At 35.5% G+C, this 25,988-nt stretch overlaps 1 protein-coding gene and 1 long non-coding RNA gene across 3 annotated transcripts; one reads left to right on the top strand and one right to left on the bottom strand.

Annotated features, from left to right (window-relative positions):
• Positions 1-1,181: 1,181 nt before the first annotated feature.
• LOC121369300 (UBX domain-containing protein 7-like) lies at positions 1,182-18,317 on the top strand. 2 transcript variants are annotated; one of them, XM_041494270.1, is made up of 12 exons: positions 1,182-1,255; positions 4,340-4,538; positions 6,615-6,679; positions 7,417-7,485; positions 8,102-8,208; positions 8,863-9,009; positions 13,112-13,202; positions 13,629-13,682; positions 14,250-14,320; positions 15,394-15,964; positions 17,209-17,288; positions 18,148-18,317. In XM_041494270.1, exons 1-12 carry the CDS (start codon positions 1,189-1,191, stop codon positions 18,304-18,306), a joined length of 1,680 nt encoding a protein of 559 aa, XP_041350204.1. In that variant the 5' UTR covers positions 1,182-1,188; the 3' UTR covers positions 18,307-18,317. The 2 variants fall into 2 exon arrangements, with proteins under 2 accessions (XP_041350204.1, XP_041350203.1); XM_041494269.1 differs by having other exon boundaries at positions 7,414-7,485.
• LOC121369301 lies at positions 18,294-25,262 on the bottom strand. Its single transcript, XR_005957598.1, has 3 exons — positions 24,638-25,262; positions 21,031-21,193; positions 18,294-18,407 (listed from the first exon to the last, which is right to left on the bottom strand). It is a non-coding gene; the product is annotated as an uncharacterized LOC121369301 (long non-coding RNA).
• Between the last annotated feature and the right edge of the window lie 726 nt (positions 25,263-25,988).

Here is a 25,988-nt window from a genome sequence, read left to right as displayed (position 1 = left end):
GCAGCTCATCACAGTTTACATGAACAAATTTCAAACAATATAATACTCGTGTAAAAGGAAACTAATTAGTATTAATTATAGCCGACAGCACAATATATTTTGTCTACATTACAATGAGCAAGATGTACAATTATATGCATGGAAGTATACATACATGTATGTAATACATGCTTGTGGTTACTATCCTGATCAACATTGATTATTCATGTTAATAACTAAATAAACGTATAACTATGTATACATTTTTATGTGCATAACTATTTGTATGTTTAAATAGTATTTGTACTATGTGTGACACAAACATTTATAGTGGTATATACAAACATAGCAAAATGTACAATGGGCAATGGTCACCTGAAGTACAGAATAAATATCTTATCTTATCATATATCATATCATATCATATCATATCTGATCTGATCTGATCTGATCTGATCTGATCTGATCTGATCTGATCTGATCTGATCTGATCTGATCTGATCTCATCTCATTTCATCTCATCTCATCTCATCTTAAGATTTAGTCAAGTAGTTGTTAGTACTACTATTACTATTTAGTATTAATAGTAGTAGTTGTATTAATTACTACTACAAGTCGTTGTAGTAGTAGTAGTAGTAGTAGTAGTAGTAGTAGTAGTAGTAGTAGTAGTAGTAGTAGTAGGAGTAGTAGGAGTAGTACTAGTAGTAGGGGTTGTAGTAGTAGTAGTAGTAGTAGTATGAGTAGTAGTAGAAGCAGACGTACATTTAAAAACATAAACATTACAGGCCATGTAATTTCTTTCATACAACACACACGCACACGCGCATTAGCAAAAGTAGATTGGTTATTACTACTACTAGCCATAACTAGTATGGAGTTTAAACAAAATGGATCCTTTTTTGTTTTATTTGAAGTGCGATTTTTAATTAGTTGGAGAAGCAGAATTTTTTTTTGCTGGGTTTTGTTTTGTTTTTGAGGTGGGGTTACGTTTTATTTTTCTTCTTTCTTTTGTAGTTAACAGTTAGTAGGTCGGTTTACGGTATTCAATAAACTCGGAAGGGAAAACAAGACTACTTTTCTCCTTTGTAGCGTTATCTCAACAGAGAACCAGTCCAAATAGCGTAGATTCCTTGTTTATGTTACGCTGTTCATTCTAAAGTTAAGACTTTGGTAGCAGTCTATGTTTTTTTCACTGTGAGTTTCGTAAAGATGGCAGAAAAAAGTAAGCCTGAGATGGAAACTGATTCAGTTTTGCAGCATTTCTGCGCCGTTACGGGTAAGTTTAATATATGAAGAAAATATAATAAACAAAATAATTATGAGTAACTGGGTAACATTGTATTTATTTTAATAATTTACAATCCTTGAAATATTAAAAACAAAAAACAAATCGGGCCTAAAAAGATGACAGTCGCTTTTCGCACCCTGTTTTCTGACTTCTTACACAATAAACATAACACATCTTACAGTAATTTGGCATGAGTTCGACCAGTACTCCGCTCTCAATGGTTAGGGTTACATTTAGGGTTAGGGTTAGGGCTAGTCTTTAGAGGATTTGATATAGATAATAGAGGGGTACGGGTCAAACTCTTTCCCTTTTCTTACACTTACTACATCCCTTTGGACTAGCTCGCTAACTTTTGGAGACCAATCTATATAAATTCCGTGCAATTGCTGCCTAGGAAATGGTAGTCAAAGATTCCCGCTCTAATACAACAGCATCGAATGTGACAAATTGAAAACACTGTTTCTGTGCTGGCACAAACTACATATCTGGCAGCACATGACATTATAGAACATGCTCTAGATTTCGACACTGACAGGCTGACCAGCCTCAACAATTTGCTTTCCAGACGGTTTGTCCACTGGGCGATTCGTCCACTCACCTCGGACAATTCGTCCACTTGATGAATGAATGTTTAACGACACCCCAGCACGAAAAATACATCGGCTATTGGGTGTCAAACTATGGTAATACAAACAAATAAGGTGATGATCAACATCAAAATAAAAATTCAAGATTTAAATAAAAACAGTGTAAAGAACTGTACAAAAATACAAATATCACAGATAGATACTGACTTTTTCTCAAAATTTTAATTTGTGCTGTATTGGCCATTCTCAAAGAGAATGTTACACCCCTGCAACACGGTGAGGTTACAGCACGTGCAGGGGACCACTCGATGACTGCATTTTTTTCAAACATATTAATAGTTATTTCTTTGACATTGTAATTGTTTTTGTAACATTATTTTGTGGTATACTATAACCAAAAAAGTAAAATAGAGTTAGAATTCAACATTAATATCCAGTTTTTAATAACTATTTGTATTCATTATGTGGACGATTCGTCCACTCGCTCGTACATTATCTCACATGTCACGATGTGGTAAATAGGTAATGTAAGCCTCCACTTCGGAAGATTTTATTACCCCTCCCCCCCCATGTCAGGTTCTCCTTCAATGGCATAAATTCTATCCACTGTACCCTCCCTCGTCACATGTTATTCCGATATGCCTAATAACCTCGAAATAAAATAAAAACTTGTCTTCAATTCCAATTTAATTAAATGTACATTAAAAACAAAACAACAAATGTCATTCAAAAGTTAACATATTTAACATATTTGACATTAGTAGAAATGAACAAGTGAATGTTTTTGGTCAATTAAATCAGTGTAAAATCGATGAATGGTATTTCGTCGTTGTTAACTGCACAAATCACTGTAGGAGATTATCCATTCAAAGATCACTGGAAGAGAAACATCCAACAGTCAGCCAACTAATGAATGGATAATGTCGCAACAGCACGAATCAATTCTTTGGCAGTAATTTCGTCATTGGTGTAGCGTCTCCAAATGGCAAAGACTTCTCCCTGCCGGGTCCTATGCTTCAGCCGTGCATCTGTCCAACTCTTCCATCGTCATATTCACCAACTTGGCTTTGCATTGTTACAAAAACATCTACCAAGTGTAATCTAATGCAATATAATTTATTTCCACCTTTGTAAATTTACGACACAGCAAAAAAAATACAGGGTAAAATATATCTAATAATTTATTTAGCCCCCACGTACATGTAGTACACATTATTTAGTCCATGGATGAAATGTACTGGGAAAATAAAAACCCTGTGGACGAATCGTCCGGAACTGATTTTTTGTGGTGGATGAATCGTCTCGAGTTCCTCAGTGGACGAATTGACTGCATCCCAACAATTTTGGGCTGGGAAAGTTGTCGGCTTTTTTGGAATGGACTGGATACACAATAATTATCTAGTAGACCTACTGTTTGATAGTGTTCAATGTTATAGTAAAAATGAAACGTATTATTTTGGCTTACAGGGATATTCTAAAGGTCAGTTAATTGATTGTCGTCATCAGTATTGTTTTAAATTTAAGCGATTTGCATGATCAGATGTGTCATAACCTATAGTTTATCAGGGTTCAGTTCTATGAAACAGACTTAGCGCTAAGATCACCTTAAGTGCGGGGCAGGATTTAGCTCGGTCAGTTCGAGTACTCATTTGAGGTGCTTGCGTTTCAGAATCGAACCACCTCGTTGGAACCATTCAGTTGATTGGTTTTTGTTCTCGTTCCAACCAGTGCACAACTGGACAAAGACCATGGTATGTGCTTTCCTGTCTGTGGGAAAGTGCATATAAAAGATCCCTTGGTGCATTAGTAAATATGTAGTGGGATTTCTCTGCTGACTACGAGTCCCAGGTCTGTGTGTTGTGGTAACGTGAGTAAACATCAACCATAGCAAAATGTATGTATTATTCTTAGTATGCTGGTGTTTAACAATATAATGTGTACCGGTACAATGACGCATTCTGTTCTGTTGTCAGATATTGACTGTTATAAATTTGTTCCTGCCAAACTTCATGAAAAAATACTTAATAGGCTGTCCATCATCGCTCATCAGTCAAATCCACATGGTCATAAAAAATGATTTAAAATTTTAATTAATAAAAGTCATGATCAGTTTTTTTGCCACTGACAGTAGATCATAAAGCTATTCACAAAATTACTGGTCAGTATCTCAAGGCCTTCTGACAAAAAAGTCTGGAAAAAACAATTTTCGTATGCATAACTCCATCAAAAATGGGTAAATCGCCATGAAAGTCAAACTTAATCTGTAACAGTACACGATAAACGTACACATAAAATTTCTGGTCAATATCTTAGGGGATTCTAAAAAAAACCATCTGGGAAGACTATATGTGGGATAGCTAGACAGAAGGACGGAGATGAAACCTATAGTCCCATCTTGTTGGACCGGTAGGGGACTAATGTGTTCTTGTGGTGTCATTAAACAAAATAAACTTTTATAATAAAACTGGGAAGTTGTTCTTTCCAGGTGCTGAAGCAATTGTAGGAGAAAGATTCCTGGAGGCTTGTAATGGAAACCTCGAGTTGGCGATTGGAATGCACATGGACAGCAATGACGTGTCTCTGATGAATCCGCTCACACACCCGTCTACCTCGTCCGCTTTAGACGCTCCAGTCCCAGGCACATCAGTAGCCAGTGATGATGCTGCTGCCACGGCTAGCACTGAGTAAAGCTTTCTTACATAAATTTATTTGTACTGTACATGTATATCTTTGCCTATTAGATTTTTTTTATCAAAATATTATTTCATAGTATCAGGACTCAAACTTAACGTTGACAGCGACAGCAATTTCCGTCATTGAGATATAAATTGCCATAGGTCGGGTGCATCACCAACTGCATTTTTCTGCCACTGGTTAAAAATGTTTACCGTCGGTAAAGCTCAATGATGGCAAACTATGTATACCTGGAGTATATTATCTGCTAGTATTTAACATTTGTGCTTTTAAAATATGTCTACATACAGCAAAATAACCTTTCAGTCATGTTGATTTGCTGCAAAAGTCACATTGGGAAAAAACCTGACGTAAGCAGGCTCAAAGTTTTCGTCGGTGGGCCGTTTCATCCATGGCAATGTTTTTAAAATATTACTGTAGGCGGCAAATTCTTAAATTGTAACCCTGTAATATGGAAGTTGAGTTACAAGAGGATCAGAAAAATGATACAAAATCTATTACTGTTTTGAGAGACAATATTTTTTTTAACATAATTTGTTTTGGCATTACATCGGTTTTGTTTATAAATAAATTGAGTCATGTTAAATGCCAAGACAACAGTTGACTTAAAGGACTAGTCTAGCAGTGGACCTATACGATTTACTCCCAAAGTTTGCTCAAAACACCAAGTTGATGTCGGTAGTGAGAAGTCAAACTCCCTATAATAGTTTGGACCTGATTTATTTTAAAAATAAAATCACATGATGTATGTAAATATACCAACTTGTTCAGTGTCACAGATCACTTAGCACCATGTTGATTCCTTTGTTTACTTTGACACAAGACTATAGCGACACACATCATGCCGTTTACAGTTAAAACTAGTCAAGCATGGTTTGATTATTGGTTGGATTCATTTCCATAATTTCAGAAAATACTAATTATTTTACTTAATTTAAATATAACAACACATTGATTGTCTTGCCACTCATCAAATTCACCAGTTGCAAATTTTGACCAAAAAGGGCAAATTTTATTTGAATTTGGTGGGGGGAAATGTTTGTGTATTGATTGATAATTTATTGAATTTGAATTTGCTGGATTTTTGCAATTTGAAAAGTTTAGAAGATAATTTGGCTCACTCAGAGCTAGAGCTGTTTATTATAAACATGAAGAAATGTACCAATTAATGTTCACTTCACCCATTTTTATCAAACGTCTCCTCATTTGTCTTGGAACGGAGAAGTCACTTCTGCTTTTTCAATCCTAAATTTGTGTCTTCCACTCAGTTAGTGTGGTCCTTAACCATATGTCCGACGCCATATAACCGTAAATAAAAGGTGTTGAGTGCGTCATTAAATAAAACATTTCCTTCCTTCCACTCAGCTAAAATCACAGCCATCACTTATGGCAAAACTGTAGACTGTGCAAGCCACGTGTTGCCCTGTTATACTTCACAATTATGTGAGTGGTATAAGTGTTAACAGTAATAGACCAGATGAAGTGGCAGTTATTGAATTCATTTAAACAGCTGATGATTGAACATAGTGTCAGGTTATAATATAAAAAAAATAGTGCTAAAGTTACTACTGATCTGTCTTTTTATATATAATGGGCAGGATTTAGCTCAGTCGGTTGAGTGCTCGTCTGGGGTGGTTGCATTACAGAATTGAACCACCTCAGTGGATCGACTGAACTGATGGTGTTTTTTTCTCATTGCAGCCAGTACACCACAACTGGTCAAAGGCCGTGGTATGTGCTTTCCTTCTGTGGGAAAGTGCATATAAAATATCCTTCCTGCTAATGAAAAAATGTAGCAGGTTTTCTCCGATATCTACCTATCAGAATGACCAAATGTTTGACATCCAATAGCCGATCATCAATCAGTCAATTAATGTACTCCAGTGGTGTCATTAACAAAACAAAACACCCAAATGTTTCATATTATATCAGTTTTAAAATTTGATTAAAGAAACATGATTGATTATCTTAATTACTTCTTGAAGTTGATTGATGCAGTATTGTGAAAGATGTTTTTTATTGTTTTTTCCTAATGATGATTATTATTAATATCATTTTTTAAACAGAGACGATATAAGAGCACCAATTCCACAGAAGCGCGAATGTTTGATTGAGGATGTGCCAAGCTTTGGTAGGTATTTGTAGTAAGAGAAACTACTGACTAAATAAAAAAACATGGGTAAAGTTATTAAAGAGAAGCCAGTTACATTATATGTTTTTACACTTCATCACTTTCGAGGGGCAGGACAGCTCATTGGTACAGCACTCGCCTGATGCACGATCGATCTAAGATCGATTCCCGTCGGTGGGCCCATTGGGCTATTTCTCCTTCCAGCCAGTGCTCCACAACTGGTGTAACAAGGCCGTGGTATGTACCATCCTGTCTGTAGGATGGTGCATATAAAAGATCCCTTGCTGCTAATTGAAAAGATTAGCTCATGAAATGGCGACAGTGGGTTTCCTCTCAATATATGTGTGGTCCATAACTATATGTCTGATGCCATATAACTGTAAATAAAATGTGTTGAATGCATTGTTAAATAAAATATTAACATCCTTCATCGCTTACGTCACAATCTACACCCAGTGTGTGAGCAGCATCCTGCTGCCTTCATTAACTGTCTATGTAATATCCATCTTCACATTTTAGTTACAACAAAAGGCTGCTACATTTAATCTACTTTGCTTTTACCCTAGTGCTGTTAATGCTGACAAATTTTAATCTTTAAATTCCTGAAACAGAGATAAAATATAACAAACTGTAAAACCTTAGGAATGGGAGACATTGCTTTAGTTACTAATAACAATATTTTACAAGATTACAGCTTTAATTTGTATTGCTGTAATGTGTTGTTTTTTATTCAGCAGGTTTCCGACGTCGCCGAGGACCTGCCAGATCTGTGTTTGATGGTTTTCGTGATTTCCAAGCTGAAGCAAGTAAGTTAACCACATTCTGTCATTTAGAACGTTTGATGAGGTTTATTATCACCCACATATAGACAAGTTGTCCGAGTTGGTTCGAACTTTATTAGTCCCCCACAAGTCGAACCAGAGGGGACTATAGGTTTCATTGCCATCCATCTATAGATCCATTAATCCGTGACACATACAGTTTTTCTGGCTTTTTGTTTTCTCACAGTGCCTCAAAATATTGTGCTGACATTTTGTGTATAGCTTTATCATGTACTTTTTCAGATCAAGTTTGACTTTCATGGCAATTTTCCAATTTTTGACAGAGATATAGCCTTTGAAATATGTTGAGCCTGGTAGGACCCATGTATTGCATTATCAGTACTCTTAATATATAGTGTTATTGTTTATATATGTTTCTCTGCTTATATCCTGGTAAATGCTGCCGTATCTGTGGAAACTGTATATAAAAGATCCACTGATGCTAATGGAAAAATGTAGCATTTCCTTTTAAAGACCATATTTTCAGAATTATCAAAAGTTTGACACCTAGCCTATGATTAATAGATTCTCTAGTGGTGTTGTTAAACAAAACAAATTAATTTTATTTATTTTTAACTCCATTATGTTCTCGTCTCTGCAGGACAACAAGAACTGTTTGTGAAGACCGGTGTGCCTTCCAAGAAGAAAACTCTTGAGGATCTGTTCCGTCCACCCATTGACTTGACCTTCAAGGGAACCTTCCACAGTGTGGGTACACTGACTACTACAACTAGCAGTTAGCGATACATGTATTGAGTGTAGCAAAAATAATTTATTCATTGACACAGTCATTGTGCTAATGGACTGAATAATAATTTGACAGATACGCCTGAGTTTAAAGGTGGAAATTTTTCCTAGTTCCTTGTATAGATACTAGTAAAAGTATAATATTAATGATGTTTACATATAGAACATCTTTTGTAATGTCTAAAATTGGTCATTTTCCTATATTCACCAGGGTCTCTGTAGCCAATCAGTCATAATCTCATTCAGTGATTCATCTTTACCATTTACTAGGGTAGTAGGCCCACAAGTGTTGTATGCCTTGTTGACTACCATATCTATACACCAAAACAAATTAGTTCTTAAATAACAACATATTATTTCTTATTTTAAAAATTCAAACAAGACAATAAGTAACTGAACTATACAACTTTCCTTTGCTGGTCATAACTAGTGTAAAAATAGTTTGTAGCAAAAAGCTGTATTTGTGGTCATTGAACAAAAATATAGAAGTTTATCCAGTCATCCTATTTTGCCAATGTATATATATCACTATATATGTGTGGGTATAAATATATATATATATATATACATACATATATACAGTGATTGCAGGATAAAAAAGTCCACTATTTGCAGGCTCGTGATGCGGGAACGAACCAGAACAAGTGGTTGATGGTGAACATACAGAACGTTCAGGAGTTTCTCTGTCAGGTGCTCAACCGCGATGTGTGGAGCAACCCAGTCGTCAAAGATCTCATCAAGTCACACTTCATATTTTGGCAGGTGAGAGAAACCCAGCTTCAGATGTCACTGTATCACTTTAAATCGGCGAATAGTGGGTTTCCTAACTAAGACTGTATGACAAAATTACCAAATGTTTACTGATTATTAATATATCAATGTACTCTAGAGGTGTCAAACAAAAAACAGACTTGAAACTTTCATGGCCATTTACCCATTTTTGACAGAGTTGTGGCCCCTGAACTTCTAACATTTGAAAAGTGCTTTTTGAACTTTTTTATGAGCAATGCCTTCAGATATTGAGCTGACATTTTGTATTTAGCTTTGTCATGTACTGTTAGAGATCAGGTATGACTTTCATGGCAATTTACCCATATTTTACAGCGTTATATAAAATATCCCTTGCTACTAATGGAACAATATACTGGGTTTTTTTCTTAAGACTATGTCAAAATTACCAAATGTTTTACATCCAATAGCTCTTGATTAATGTTGTTAAACAAAACAAACTTTAACTCTGACTGATTAATGTATTTTGTATTGCGTTGGGTAAAGCAAAAAGAAATCTACTGTGGTGATTTAAAATGTTTTTTATATTATCCCCCTTTTCTTTGATTTCTATGTTATTTCTTTGTGATCTGGCAGCTCCTGATGTCTACCTCCACATCCCAGTCCTTGTCCCTCTTGCTGCAACATGTTACTTTCTTGTGGCCATCTAAATTCAGTTTTGTTTAACAAAAGAAAGAAAGAAATTTTATTTAATAACACACTCAAAACATTTTATTTACGGTTATATGGCTTCAGACATATGGTTAAAGACCACACAGATATTGAGAGAAGAAACCCTCTGTCGCCACTTCTCGGGCTACTCTTTTCGATTAGCAGCAAGGGATCTTTTATATGCACCATCTCACAGACTGGGTAGTACATACCACATCCTTTAATATACCAGTTGTGGTGCACTGGCTGGAACGAGAAATAGCCCAATGGGCCCACCGATGGGGATCGATCCCAAACCGACAGCGCATCGTTGTTTAACGACGCCACTGGAGCACATTGATTAATTAATCATGGGCTATTGGATGTCAAACATTTGGTAATTCTGACACGTCATTAGGGGAAACCTGCTACCATTTTCCTAATGCAGCAAGAGATCTTTCATATACACTTTCCCACAGACAATTCTGGTGCACTGGTTGTGGTGCATCCAATAAGTTGAATGGATCCACCAAGGTGGTTCGTTCCCTTGACGCAGGCACCTTAAGTGAGTATTGTATAATACTTTATTTTCACGTGGAATTTATTTTCGCGTTTTTCGCGTGTGAATGAAATTCGCGAAAATATATTCTACGTGAAAATAAAGGCCAACTTAGAAAATATAGTCTCATTCAACTATAACTCATTAGTTTCTAATTATCGAGGCTAATAGTAACAATGCAATGTCCCTCTTGTCACGGAAAAAAACAACACAAAACACAAAATCTGCTTAAAACTTTAAATCAAGAACACGATGCAAAGTACATACATGATAATAAAACAATACTAACATTAAAAAGCTTTATGCCGTTTTCCTTCGCAAGCGCTAGCGATCAGTTCATCAGATAGTGACTACACGTGTTGAACGACGGAAGTTACACATGTTAAAATGTGGAATTGAAAAAATCCGGACTAGGCTTATCACAGATATTATTGATAGATGTTCAGATTCAAAATGTTATTTTTATTTGTCACAAAGGCCTGCAAGTCTGAAGCCTGTTCGTATTAAATCCATTTTTCCTTTCATAGCATCATGTGCTCGAATAAGCCACTGGGCATGAATGGGTTTAATCATACTCCGACGTAAGTCAACTTGTACTTTCTCCACTGAGGATTCTGAACCGCTATCCTCCTGTTCTTCCATCTGGGACACTATTTCAGCCGAGAACCACTCCTGGAAACATCTTTTTAGTTCCATCTTATAGTTTTTGTTGAATGTCAACTCCAGAGGTTGTAGCTGATCGGTGCACGCAGCCGGAATGAACACTACCTGAATGTGTGCTTTTTTCAGTTTGTCGAGCAATGCCGTACACTGGTGTGCCTTGTACACGTCAAAGATAGCAATACATCGTTGATCATTTGCCATCTTGGGATTTTTTCTCATTTTGTTCATGTATGGAATTACAATTTCCTCAGAGAATTCCAACATGGAATTTTCATTACTCCAGTGTGATTCTGTGTGTGTAACATTCCATTCTTCCGGAAATTCTATACGTGGGTGACACTTGTCAGTTTTTCCGCCATATATCACTTGTAGTGAGACAGCCAGTAGGACGGTAATCTGGCGCTTGTCATCTTTCCCACTGATGGTCACTTGTTTGGCACCTTTTTCCTCAAATGTCCAGTCACCGCCAGGCACCAAGTTGACGCCGGTCTGGTCCCAGTTGATGATCAGTTCATCAGGGATATTATTTTCACTTTTAGCATTTTCCACACGTTCGATGAATTGTGATTTCAACGTTTCGAAATCACTGGGCACTTTTTTTTACTTCTTTCTTCCCTTTCTGCTTGACATAGCCCATCCGGGATAAAAACGATTTCGACCAAGTGTTTGTAATTTGTAGTGGCCCACCAAACTCACGCAACTTTGATGGTTCAAGTTTCTTCACAATGCCGATCGCGGTGCCGGTCACGGTGGCAGTGTTAATTACACCTCCGTGCATCCTAACACTTCTCACCCACTCCTTCACCAGTTGTCGTACTTTCCAATCATAAGAGGCTGTCCACGTTGACCTTTCGGCAATGACTTTAACGAACTGCCATCATTAGTACTAGTAATCCGTGTCGTTTTTAAGTAAGATGCCTTTAAACTTCTAACAGTACTTTCATTCAGTTTTTTACCGAGATCAACAGTAAATTTGCGAGCCGCTCTTGTTGCTCCGTGGTCGATTGCGTAACGGGCAATCTTAGCAAGGATTTTTTCGTCATATAAACCGTAATCGTCACGTTTACGTTTTCTTGGGTTTACTTTACTACTAGTTTCTGCCTGTTCGGTGGCATTATTGGCAGCTTCAAAAGATATCGCTTGTTCTGCAGACAAACATTCTTTAGGATTTGGTAAGCGCTACATTCATAATGCATGTCGCGACTTTACACTAAAGATTTTGCCTGTTAGCCAATCACAAATCGTTTTTAATTAGTATTTTGACGGCAATTTATTACTGGTATTGTTACCAATCAAACTCAGTTACTGAGCATTAGTAGCTTGTGCCTTCAAATTTCGTTTCGTTTCGTTTTGTTTTCGGTTTCGGTTTTTACAACAATTATGAGGATTAAGGAAAAACTACGGTCAGCACCTTTTCTAAGTTTATAAGCTTGTCAACAATAAAAGTCTTGATTGGTTCAAGTAGGAAAACTGTTGTTTTATGGTTTTACTCATTACAGCAGGTCTCTACTGTGTACAGTAGGCCTACTCGTGTGTGCATATTATGGTTTTACTCATTACAGCAGATCTCTACTGTGTACAGTAGGCCTACTCGTGTGTGCATATTATGGTTTTACTCATTACAGCAGATCTCTACTGTGTACAGTAGGCCTACTCGTGTGTGCATATTATGGTTTTACTCATTACAGCAGATCTCTACTGTGTACAGTAGGCCTACTCGTGTGTGCATATTATGGTTTTACTCATTACAGCAGATCTCTACTGTGTACATTAGGCCTACTCGTGCGTGCATATTATGGGGTTTGTTCTACAGATTAGCCTCACGACCGCTGAACCGGCAAAACTAAGTTCCGTTTTCAAATCAAAATTATTCATATCAGTACTACTACTTCTATTTTTTTTTCTTTTTCTTTTTTTTTTCTGTTTTTTTTAGGGGTTGGGGGATTCGCGAAAATAAATGTTCGCGAATTGACTCATTTTCATTAAATCGCAAAAATTTGATCCCGCGAAAATAAAGGAATTATACAGTACTCAACTGACTGACCTAAATCCTGCCACTCAACTGTCACTTCCTATCAGCTTTAGCTGTGGGCTTAATGTGACGACTTCAAAAAGTAGTCAGTGGTTCATTCTAACATTGTTCATTGTAACCACCTATTATTCTGCCCCTCAACCAGCAATCATTATTCAATGTTTTCTTTTTTTGCTTGTGTTTTTTCTCAGGTTTACCATGACAGTGAGGAGGGAAAGAAGTACATGCAGTTTTATGAAATCACAACCTGGCCTTACATTGCTATTCTCGATCCACAAACTGGTGAATAACAGTTCTCTAGATATGCTCATTAAAACAGACTATTCAGTTACACAGTCATTTATCTTTAATTTTTATTTCTTACCAGTTTTTATTAAATGTACATAAAAATCGAGAGAAATTTATTTAATTGTACATGAAAACCCCAAACTCTAGTAGATTTTGTTTGTGTGTGTGTATGTGTGTGTGTGTATAAATAATATACAAATCCTGAAATACAATTTTTTTCACTTCAAATTATTCACTAAATATTTCCCAATTCATTTGTTTTGCTCTCAAATGTCGCTCGACTTGAATAATTAGTTGAAGAGAATAATGTATCAAATGTGTTAATAATTAGTTGAAGAGAATAATGTATCAAATGTGTTAATAATTAGTTGAAGAGAATAATGTATCAAATGTGTTAATATAATATGATGATATTTTCAGGTGAAAATCTGGCAGTTTGGAACAAAGTCAATACCCCAGCATTTTCCGATTTAAGTAAGTTGAAAATTGTTTTGATCTTAAATGTGTAATTGTAAATGTATATTTTATTGTCCATATCTGTTGGAAAGTATCGTATTTTCACTTCAATTTTATTTCCAGGGTTTAAGTTGTGATGCCAAATTGTTTAATGCAAATTATAGTTGAATGTAGTGAATATTCTTCACAATGAAATTTTGAAAATTTGCAATTTGAAAGAAGGAAGGAAATGTTTTTTATTTAATGATGCACTCAACACATTTTATTTACGGTTATATGGTGTCAGACATATGATTATGGACCACACAGATATTGAGAGAAAAAACCTGCTGTTGCCACTTCATTGGCTACTCTTTTTCGATTAGCAGCAAGGGATCTTTTATATGCACCATCCCATAGACAGGATAGCACATATCACGGCTTTGATATACCAGTCATGGTGCACTAGCTGGAGCGAGAAATAGCGGCAATTTGAAAGGGTGTTTTGGCCAACTGAAATGTATTTAACTACCTTTTTAGATCTAGCTTATACTCTGTTTTAGTAAAACCAAATGTGTGTTTCTTTACATATTGTGTTTGTTTTAGTTACAGAGTTTCTCGCTCTACATCCTGACCCAGAAGGGGCTGATTCACCACCCTGCAAAAAACACAAACTGGTTTGTATTACTATACTGTACAATACACAAATTCTCACCTACACATGTGGGTTGTATGGAATTTATCAGTGTGGGGCTTTTTGTTCCTCAAGTGGGGTTGAGCAGTGTGTAGATCATTAGTAGTCGTGTGTGTGTGTGGGTCAGGATGTGGATAGTGATACTGGTAGTGTTTCACCTGGGTATTAGTGCATTGTTGTTTTGTTTAGCTCTGTTATGACATTCACCAGCAGAGCTTTTCTAATACCGATTTATCCGGCACCCATCCAGCTTTTTGTATGAAGTCTATCAAATTTGATTGAATTGTTCTGAAACTTGGTATAATGATTCTTTGTGGCACTCTCCAGAAACTAATAGAGAAATATTGAATTTTATAATTGTCTGATCAAAACTCTAGAATAGTTCTGAAACTGGGTATTCTGATTCTCTGGTAGTGTTCACAAATTAATAGAGAGATAGATAGGACATTTCCAAATTTTTATTAAATTTAAATAGAAATTTAATATTGAAAAGTTTAAGTCTTATCTTCTAATGTTTTATTATAAGTATTCTTGGGGCAGTCTTCACAACCTAATAGAGAAATATTTTTAAAAATTTTGAAAAAGTTTTAATAGGATAGTTATTAAACTTGATACTATGATATTCTTGGGCAGTCTTCACTAACTTACAGAAATATATTTTGGAATTTTAAAAATTAAATTGAAAATTTAAAAGTCTATTTTTCCCTTGAATTTTGATTAGATACCAGTAGTTAATGAATTTATGTATACGTATCCTCTGGGGAACTAATATATGTTTAACATTTTCAATACATTATTAATTTAAAAAAAAAGAAAACAAAGTTAACATTGAAAATTTAAAAAAGTATCTTCTTCTGGAGTTCTGATCAATAGTGGTATGTGGTACTTTAATTCTTTGGGGCAGTCTTAACAGAATAACTAAATGTTTGACTTGTATTGGCTAATGAGTAATTAATGTGCTCTAGTGGTGGTGTTAAACAATTTTTTTTAACTTTAACTTGGTCATTTATTTGTGTATTTATTTATTTATTCATTTATTTGTTTTTATTTCTTCAGGAGCACAGTTTGCTGGAAGCCAGTGAAGAAGACCAGTTGCAGGAAGCCATTCAGCAGTCGTTGAAGCAACCAGAGAAAAGTCTGAACAGCTCACTGTTTGGTACTTCCGACTCCGAATGTCTCTCAGACGACTTGGAAACATTCTCCGATTCCGACCATAACTCGGACAGCGGAACCGAGCCATTGAAATCTGTAACAAATAAATCTCCAACAAAAACAAAACCTTGTGCTCAAAATAATGTAAACACTAAACACGTTGAACATGTAAGTGTGGTGAAAAGGACTACAGAGTTGTCTGTTGCAGAGTCACGTGTTTCTTCCAAGGCAGCTAAAAGTCCTATAAATAATACGTGTATTCCTTGTGATAGTCGGTTGGCTGATAAAACAAAGTGTGTGGTGGATAGAGCTTCCAGTCATAGGTCTTCCATTTCTTTTGTGGAGGATTTCGGGCGACAGTCTTCTATAGCAACAGTTGAGACGGATGGTCAGAAGGATGTTGATGCCTCTGGTGAAAAGGAGGAAATAACTAATAACCAACATGAGTGGCAACATTTTATGGGAAACCAATCAGGTATGTTTGTCAGGAAGTTTTTTTTTTTATCCACTTAAATAACATGAGGTTAATGCTTTTCAACTTTACTGTATAAATGGTTTGTATTGATACTTGACTATTACTTGCACGTAAATGTTAAGTCAGTAGACATTTAAAAAAATCCTTCCTACTATACCAAACATTTAGTGAAGCAGCAGAGGCCAACAATTTTTTAAATAGTCCAACCGATTGAGATTTATCAAAATGTTCAATAATTTTGTGAGACCAAGTGCTCTAGACTGGAACGTGAATATTGCATGGTATGTGCTGCATTGTTTAAGAAAAAAATGCATGTATGTGGCTTATTGGTAATCAAGGGTCAAAATTCATTATGTGAAATGGAAAACAAACTGCTTATTACATTTTAATCTGGAAGCAAATGTTAATTCTAGTCTGTTTGTACTGATAAAGCGTAATTTATATAAATTTTAACTTATCATTTTCTTTCTTTTTGTTTTGCACTCTTTTTTATGATACTGAATTTAATAGTCTTATTTTAGGTGCCTCTTGCTCCCTGTCAGTTTCAAATCTTGGGTAATAGTACAAGAAATACTTTGTATAGCAACAGTTGTTAATTGATTAATAATTGAGTAGCAACTACTATTCAACATTTAGAATTGTGTAGCAGTCTCTGAAACTTGTTCAGCGAATTTCAATGTGAGACTGAACAAAATGTTCCCTGTAGTATATATGTAGTAATCTATGTTATAGCAGTATGTTTTCTTTTCCATTAACTCATTAAGGCAAAAAAAAAAAGTCGGGTCTCTGGTCAGACCAAATTTCCAGAATTGATGCAGCTTTTTTTCTCTTTTTTTTCAATTTTTCAATATTTTTTATAACGGATTGCACAGAAAAGGTGGGTATATTTGATACCGAAATAAAGGGCATATTTAAATTGAAATCATATTGCACGTCCTAGTTCATACATGATGGCATTTTGGCTCCAAATATGGTTTTATGTCATACCGTGGAAACTTTTTTAAAAGGTTGACACACGACGGTCAAAATCGACCAGAAATTTATTTTGTTTAGCCTAACACTTGTTCTGTGCATGCAGCTGAGTTGTCCACCTTTAGCATGACAAACAAAATAGCTTTCTTTATGTGCAGGTTCTCTGTTGTAACATTAAATCTTTATTTATTCATAATCATATATTTCAAGTGAATGGATTGTTCTTAAAAACATTTCTTTAAATGTTATTTACAACTATATTTATGTTTTAGATCCAACAACAAATTTGATGATTCGGTTTCCCGATGGGAAAAGACAGCAGTTGTCATTACCTTGCTCATCAACATTACAGGTTAGCATCACTATCAGGAGTTTTGTATTTGCTCATCTGAATGGATGAATCACATTTTCGTCTTATTGTTTTGTGTCTCTGTTTTCATACATAAGATTTTAATTGTATTGCCACATTACTTTTGTGTAGAATTATAGCCCTTGTTGCCCCTAAATTATTCATGGTGGTACTACTACAATGATTAAATTATTGTTATTTATATATATTCATTAATGTTATGGATGGAACTGGTTCAAACATTTTGGTTCGTATTAGAATTATAACATCTCACTAACACCCGAATCCACCTCCCCAACCTATACACACATCCCTTTTCAGTTGAGGGGGTGGGACGTGGGCCCATTGGACTATTTCTCGTTCCCGCCAGTGCCACATGACAGGTGTATCAAAGGCCATGTTATGTGCTATCCTGTCTGTGGAAAAATGCATATAAAAGATGCCTTTCTGCATTAGGAAAAATGTAGCAGGTTTCCTCTGATGACTACATGTCAGAATTACCAAAAGTTTGACATCCAGTAGCCGATGATTAATAAATCAATGTGCTCTAGAGGTGTTGTTAAACAAAACAAACAAACGTTTCAATTGACTTATCCACATATTCAACATGTAATGTTTGAGTTGAGTAACTAAGTATAAATAATTGTCTACTATTATATATATATATATATATATATATATATATATATATATATATATATATATACACATACAATGGCATTATCTATTAGTGTGAAAGTCTTATTGGTATGGCAAAACCAACTTAGTTTCTATATTTCAAATTTTTGTCAAGTATTATTTTAAGTGAACAGTGTGAAATCTAGCAAGTTAGCCAACAGCCTGATTTTTTTTTTTTTTTCAGGCTCTTGTGAAGTATGTTATATCAAGTGGTTTTTCTGATGAACAGTACGAACTTGTAACAAATTTCCCCAGACGGCAGCTGTCAAAGATGGACTTTGATATGACAATCAAAGACGCTGGCCTGCACCCGCAGGAGACAATCTTTGTCCAGTCAAGATGATGACGGATAACTCATAGGTGCTTCAGTCAGCATGGACCAACGCTCAAAATTAACTTCGTAAAATTGGAGCAATATTTGAGATTTCAAGCTGGAAGCAAAGGCTGGAAAACAATATTAAGAAGTGCTAGGAATCAAGTCTCAGAATTGTAACTTTTAAAAAAAAACTATGTGGAAGAGTGGAAGACTTATCGTTCCTGAAATTGTGGAATTCTGGATATATATCTGAAATACTGTCAAGAATAAACTGAAAAAATAAAAGCTGCATGTGACACTTGATTATGAGAAAGCAAATTTTGCAGATTGAGAAGCATTTGCATCCTGCTCCCTGTCAGTTCAAACCTTGTGGACAGAATACACTAACAGATAACTGTGAAAAAAACTGACTATTTACATGGCTTGTACATGGGAAGACATTTCACTGAAAATGGTATAGTACAGATGTGTAGAATAGCTGTACATTGAAGTCTTTCTGCAGATCATATTGTATGATGGATTGTTTAGTTGTACATGGGAAGACATCTCACTGAAAATGGTATAGTACATAAGTGTAGAACAGCTGTACATTGAAGTCTTTCTGCAGATCATATTGTATGATGGATTGTTTAGTTGTACATGGGAAGACATCTCACTGAAAATGGTATAGTACATAAGTGTAGAACAGCTGTACATTGAAGTCTTTCTGCAGATCATATTGTATGATGGGTTGTTCAGTTCGGAATTTGTACAGTATTGTACATCTCTGTCTTGCTACAAATGGGCTTGTATTAAAATCTAAAGTGGCTTAGTTCAGAAAACGTACAGTGGGTATGGTCATGTTCAGTGAGGTTTTATTGCTGATTAGAGTGTATGGAGATCAAGACCGACTCATTAAAAGTATATGCATTATTGTACACTGAGATTTTCCTAATTGGAATGTACTGAAGTCTAGACTGGTATCTGACAATTCTCTAAAAATTGACTTGTTATGAAGTTCAGGGCCCCGTTTTATAAAGAGATCTTGAACTTAAAATCACCTTAAGTGCCTAAGGTAGTTTAAGCACATAACAGTGATTTCAGTGTGTAGATAAAAATATTAAAATGGGGCGCTAAACAGCTCCAAATATGTACAGTATGATGGGCTGGGGTCTTAATAGAAATTGGATTGTAATTAACGTTTAGAATGTTTTGGCTTTAAGTATGTACTGCGTGTGTAGTACTGTACACAAAGGTCTTGATAATTGGATTGTATTGAGGTGCAAACTGGTGTGGATTAGAGTATGTACTCTTGTGTATAATTATGTACAACAAGGTCTTAATAGAAATTGGATTGTAACTGAGGTCTAAATTTAGCTCTGAGTATATACATTGAGTCCCATGATGTTCAATGTATGATGTCCTACTGCAGATGCATTGTTCATCTGGCTCATATCCTGGACATACATATGCATTGTACATTAGTTATTACTACGTGCCAGAATGGCTTAGCTCAGTTTTGTGTGTTGTTGATTGAAGTTCACATTTTGGCTCAACTAGTGAAACAAATGTCTACCTATAACTCTGCTGATGGGATTGTATTAAGTTAACTCTGTGAGTTAGCTCAGATGATGTACATACAATGTTCAGTTCCACTCGTGTCCTAATTGTGATCCATTCAAATGGTCCAGATCTCAGGAACTACATCTTAATGCAATTCTTGTGACATTCAATTGTGTTACGGCAAACTATTCCCCATCTTCATGTCCATAGGATCTTATGAATTCTGTATCTCACCTGGTGCTGACCTGTGCATTCCTGTCTAGAGTTCATTGTCCAAAGGTCTTTCCCATTCTTAGACCTAACATCATTTTCATTTTCAATTATTCAAGTACAGACAAACCTGTGTTACACTGTCACTGTTAGTAGTGTTACACTTACACTGTCACTCAACCACACAAGGGAGTGTGTCAGAAGTGGCCACTTAAGACAAACAGTAGTTCCAACCTGCTTTCTTCTTTTTCCTTCTGTCCAGCAGTTCTCCAGAGCCTGAGTGCTCGAGCAAAACTAATCTGATGAGCAAGACATGACTAAGTGTGGAGAGACTGCGACCATGTTCACTGTGGCCAAACTGCTTGATGGTCGTGTTCTTTTGTAGACCACTATCTTATTGAATATTTTGTCAAACGAGATACATAAAATGAGGAAATATTATTTGTTCTAACACTTTTTGTATAGATGATGTTATTTTTGTGAGTTCACTGACCGATGTATGTTTGGTTTCTGTGTTATGATCAAAGGTAGTTAAAGGGACTATCCTGAGCTTTGAGCCTTTGCAAGACTTAAGGTGCGATCACATTTATCAGTTTTTTACTCTCCGCTCCCGCTCCCGCACCCGTTATCCGTCGTTCGTTGTCCGTTGCTTACGAACACACCTGTCAGTAATTTTAACAAAAATGCATGTCTACAGTTGCTGCACGAGAATACTTTATATTCATGTGTGTTGTAGGGTATATATACTTCGAAGCATACAATAAAAATCAATGTTCTCTAGTGGCGTCGTTAAATAAAACAAACTTTACTTTACTTTTTTACTTTCTTTACTGTACTGCACTGTGCCGTACTGTACCATACCGTAATTTTCATATATAAATTAGGATTACATATTTCAAAAATACATATCTTTACTTTTTTTTTTATTACATGCATTTTTATTTACATGCATTGCCATATTATAAGTAGGCCTACACAAGATGCTAGGGTTATACAAACCTGATATTTTCATGACGTTGCCAATGGACATCCATATATTTTTATGCATCTGTACGTCTTTGTACATGTGGTGTGCAGGATTATATAACATCTCCCTCTCACGGACAAGTCCTATAAGCTTCTCGTAATCGAAGTCGTCTGTTTGTCTCGGCATTTTATAACACTGAACATCAATAATAAAATTAAAATAAACAATTTTATTTTAGTTTGGTATTATTAAATTTTATATAGAAACAAATTAGTGTAATAGTCAATATTATATGGAACCTTAATTTCAATTAACCAAATTTTATAAAATTACTTCTCTGTTACAATTACAACATGAAATGTAAAATAACAAAGTTATGGTCGGAGTACATATATGATAATTTTATAATTTTAGTAACGGCGAGGAAGTTACTTTTGTTTGCAATGAATGGGGTATTTCGTTTTTAATTACTTAAATAGTAACCCTGTCTCACTTCTATATACGGTTCACTACCCATTAATGTTGAATGAGAGAATAAAATTTTAACGAAAACATTTATACGGAAAATAAAGCATTTACCAGAAGTGCCAGACCAACAACCTACATAACTACGTACCTTTGAAACATATAAATTTCACCAGTAAAAGACACTGCAGACAATAACGTTTTCATATTTATAGCAAATTGATTACAAATTACTTATAGCCATTGGTCGATATTAAGTCATCATTTCAACAAGAAATTCATGAATACTGTGATTTCACGTGTAAATGTATTCAGTGGCATACCTGTATCACTTATTTTTCGTGGGAATGGGTGGTATTTCACCTTTAACAAAAAATGAATAACTTGATGGGTTCGGGTATGTTTGAACCCCACCTTACCACAACCCCACTATAAAAATTAATTATGAAAATATTTACATTGATGGAATAATGAAATAACTTACACACACAAACACACAGACATATATACAGACACACAGACAGACAGATATTTATGTAATTAGAGCTGTATCTACGAATAATTGAATCGCGAGGTCCGGAAATACCCTAAATATGATGTCACACTGTGGGAATCCTATCCGCATCCATTGTCCGCTTCAGTCAAAATCGGTCCAGGAACGATTTGTGCGGACGAGTGTAAGTGTGCGGAAGCGGAGACGGGTAGGTCTGTTTGCACGCATTGATTTCAATACAATCGAATTTGACTGACGACGGATAACGGGTGCGGAAGCGGAAGGAAAAAACGGATAAATGTGATTGCGGCCTTACATGTCTTTCCCCAACAAAATTAAAAACTCGTCATGCATTTTTTCTGTTCTTTAAACACTATACCTTAACATGTGTTAAAAATAAAGCATTATGCAGATAAATACATTTTGAATGTCATTTGGCCCAATTATTACCAAAGTTTGTTTGTCCGTGGAAAGAAATAATACATTTCTTACTGATGAAAATATTTTAGACTAAAATTAATACTGAGATACTACAAGACATTATGATGTCCAGAAATGCATAAAGCTAATCATACTCTAAAGAAGAAAATGTAATTAAATTGTAATTATAATAATAAAAACGTACAAATATTTAATGTGCTGAAAACTTTTAGAATGGCTACAAACTCGGGATATTTCCTTCAAAATGAGAAGGTGTAAATGTTACAGGTAGTTTCACTAAATTAGTTTGAATAATGATTAGAGTTTATGAGAAAAAAATGATCTAATATCTCTTATGTTATTGTTTGTAATTTTATAAAATTATATATTCATTACAAACATTTTAATATGTGAAAACTTGTAAAGGTTCCCAATATTTATTGTCCGTTTTTTCTTTTTTTTATATATGATAAAGTATTCCTTACTAAAAACAGTTTGTATTTTTAAAAAAAGCAGAAAATAATATTTATTTTCTGTGTTGTGATATATTAAATATATTGTTCATTTAAGATGTGAAAATGTTTTACGGAACCTAATGTTTATTGTATGTTCCAAATGTTTATTGTATGTTTTAATACAATCAGGTTCAACTTTTTGTTACATACATTTTATGCTGAGAAAACAGAATGTACTAGATTATATTGCTGTTTGAATTTGATAGACCAGGGCCCATGCTTATAAAACATTTAGAGTTTAGACTCAATCTCAAATGATGTCACACGCATACAGTGTGTGTATGGCGTTGCCATAATGATACAGTGTCAGATTCTATATTAGAGTCTTGAGTTCAGACTCTAAAAGGTTTATAAGCACCAGGCCAAGGGCCTAATTAACAAATCTCTGTTAAGCAATGCATTGTATCGTCTTTGCAAGTCATTTTGTATTGTACTGCAAGATCGTAAACTTGTGAGAGTTAAAAACTAAAACTGTACAGCCCATTAAGCTTGTGCCTTTGTGACAAATCCACATCTTGGAATGTCTGAACTTCAGGGATATGAATATTTCATGTTAAGCAATTATTTTGTGTTGATTTACCTTTACTTTCTTTTACCACTTGTACCTTATGGTTCTATGGGAGTGTGGTGGATACTACCTTTAAAATTAATAACAGGACTATTGTTTAGGGCAAAGGAAAAGTATGTAGGAAGAATATGGCTGGTTTTATTTATTCATGAACATCTGGTTGCATGAGATCATTACACACAGGTGTTATAAATGCATTTATACTTATTTTGCTGTTTATATCCACCTAAGGTTGAAACACGCTGTCCTGGGCACACACCTCAGCTATCTGACTGTCCAGGACAAGTGATAGTGGTCAGTCATTAGTGGTTAGTGAGAGAATCGGTGTAGTGGCCTTACAACTACCCACTCATCTTCATAAATCAAGACTAATATTAGTTCCTCGTATTCAGCCTTGATACATGTAGTCAAGATTACTGATATCCACTATTAGCGCCCTCTATTGGAAGAAAATTTGTAACACCGATTACGCCCCTTGCACGATGACATCGCTGACCAATCACAGCATCGGTAACATGTGACAATCTTGAAAGCAGTATCAAAAATTAACCGCCGGACGCTGGCGCTGCCATCTTTGTTTACAATAACAAGGGAATCTATAAGGAGCGTTGCGATTCGTTGCAATCAGATCTCATCGCATCCAATGAAATTTAAGCATTTTGTGGCACGATTTCTTGACGACATGTATCAAGGCTGAATACGAGGAACGAATATTAGCCTTGATTTATGAAGATGCTACCCACTAAGTTGTTAAACTTGCTCTGAATAGGAGCCGGTACTGATGGCTTAACCACTATACCAAACAGGCCAGTATTATTAATAATTAACAGTGCTATTTTTTTTTTTAATTTTCAAGACTTGGGGAAACAAGAGTTTTAGTTCTGGAAAGTCCTTAAATTGATATTCAAAATAATTACTTCAAACAATACGTTAATAAATACAAGACTAATAAAATTTCTGGTTACTGACTGTTATTATTTAGTCTATGTGTCAACCATTGACTTTTCCATTTGAAGCATTCAGGTGTCCATGTATCATTATGCATGGCAAGAGCGTAGCATGGTCTCGACCGGGGGGGTGGGGGGATAGTGGTTCGAATATGAATCTAGTGGACCCTTTTATCTACATTTTGCATGGACACCAACTTAATATTGCAATATTAAAAAAAAAAGTTTTACCTGAAAGGGGAGGTGCAGAAAGTTCTATTCCAAATCAGCTTTGTGAATATCTTGTATGGACGCTAAGCAGTACTGATTCAGATGCACCGTCTGTTGCTTTGATGGTTGCCTTGATGGTTGCCGTACAGATGGTTACAAAAAAATATTGAGGACGATCGGATTAAAACACAAATAGATAAGCAAAATTAATGCAAAGTATTGGTAGTTATCGCTTGCAGTCCATTCTTAACTGAAAAGATTCTGGAATTATCCTTTTACTTTCAACATGGTATAAAATGCTGCTATACCAGTCTATTTTGTCTTTTAACTGATTGCATAATTGCTAGTGAATTACTATCTATAATCATTCAGATCCTGAGAAAAATCTATTTATTAAAAATCCATGGACATACTGTTTGTATTGGGGAAACGAAAACGACCATGATGGTGATTGGAGACAATATATCAAGTGTGGTGTCTCCGTTTGGTCCTGTTTCATGCATCCCAGTTTGTCCTGTATCCATTTGTTTTAACACATGTTTTTGGAAACACAATAATTACTAAAATGATAATCCTCTACTTGTTTGTTTGTTTTTGTTTTGTGATTTTAAAATGAAATATACATTGTATTGTACATGTTGCTGAAGTAATCAGTTTGTGTTGCAGTTGAAATTACGGTAATGTATTAAGAACACACACAAATATAAGTATAAAGAAATGTTATACTAGTATTTAACGACGCACTCAACACATTTTATTTACGGTTATATGGCGTCAGACATATGGTTAAGGACTACACAGATTTTGAGAGGAAACCCGCTGTCGCCACTACATGGGCTACGCTTTCCGATTAGCAGCAAGGGATCTTTTATTTGCGCTTCCCACAGGCAGGATAGCACAAACCATGGCCTTTATTTAACCAGTTATGGATCACTGGTCGGTGCAAGTGGTTTACACCTACCCATTGAGCCTTGCGGAGCACTCACTCAGGGTTTGGAGTCGGTATCTGGATTAAAAATCCCATGCCTCGACTGGGATCCGAACCCATTACCTACCAGCCTGTAGACCGATGGCCTAACCACGCCGCCACCGAGGCCGGTCAAATAAATATAAGTACGGTATATGTACTTCTATCATTAATTTTAGCTATGCAGGCACATGCGTGAGAATTTCGAAAAGGTTTTGGGCATAGACACATCAACGAATATTGATAATGGAAGCCCAAGATTTGAGGCTCTGCATGGGCGAAGACAGGACTTTGTTTTCTTTTGGATGGGAGGGGGGGGGGGGGGGACGGCTAATGGGGAAAAGTTCACATGGACCAACTTGTGAAAAGGATAACCCAATGCATCTTTCTTTGTTTTAATAACCA

This window comes from Gigantopelta aegis, chromosome 3 (genome assembly GCF_016097555.1).
Source record: "Gigantopelta aegis isolate Gae_Host chromosome 3, Gae_host_genome, whole genome shotgun sequence".
Classification (NCBI taxonomy): domain Eukaryota; kingdom Metazoa; phylum Mollusca; class Gastropoda; order Neomphalida; family Peltospiridae; genus Gigantopelta; species Gigantopelta aegis.
Note: the sequence above shows the minus strand (reverse complement) of the source record. Positions and strands in the feature narration are given on the sequence as shown.

Excerpts from the sequence above, each read along its gene's own strand:
- LOC121369300 (XM_041494269.1), top strand. The coding sequence starts at position 1,189 with ATGGCAGAAAAAAGTAAGCCTGAGATGGAAACTGATTCAGTTTTGCAG. Across the intron at positions 6,680-7,413 it reads TGAGGATGTGCCAAGCTTTG|CAGGTTTCCGACGTCGCCGA; the intron begins GTAGGTATTTGT and ends TTTTTTATTCAG. Across the intron at positions 13,203-13,628 it reads TATTCTCGATCCACAAACTG|GTGAAAATCTGGCAGTTTGG; the intron begins GTGAATAACAGT and ends TGATATTTTCAG.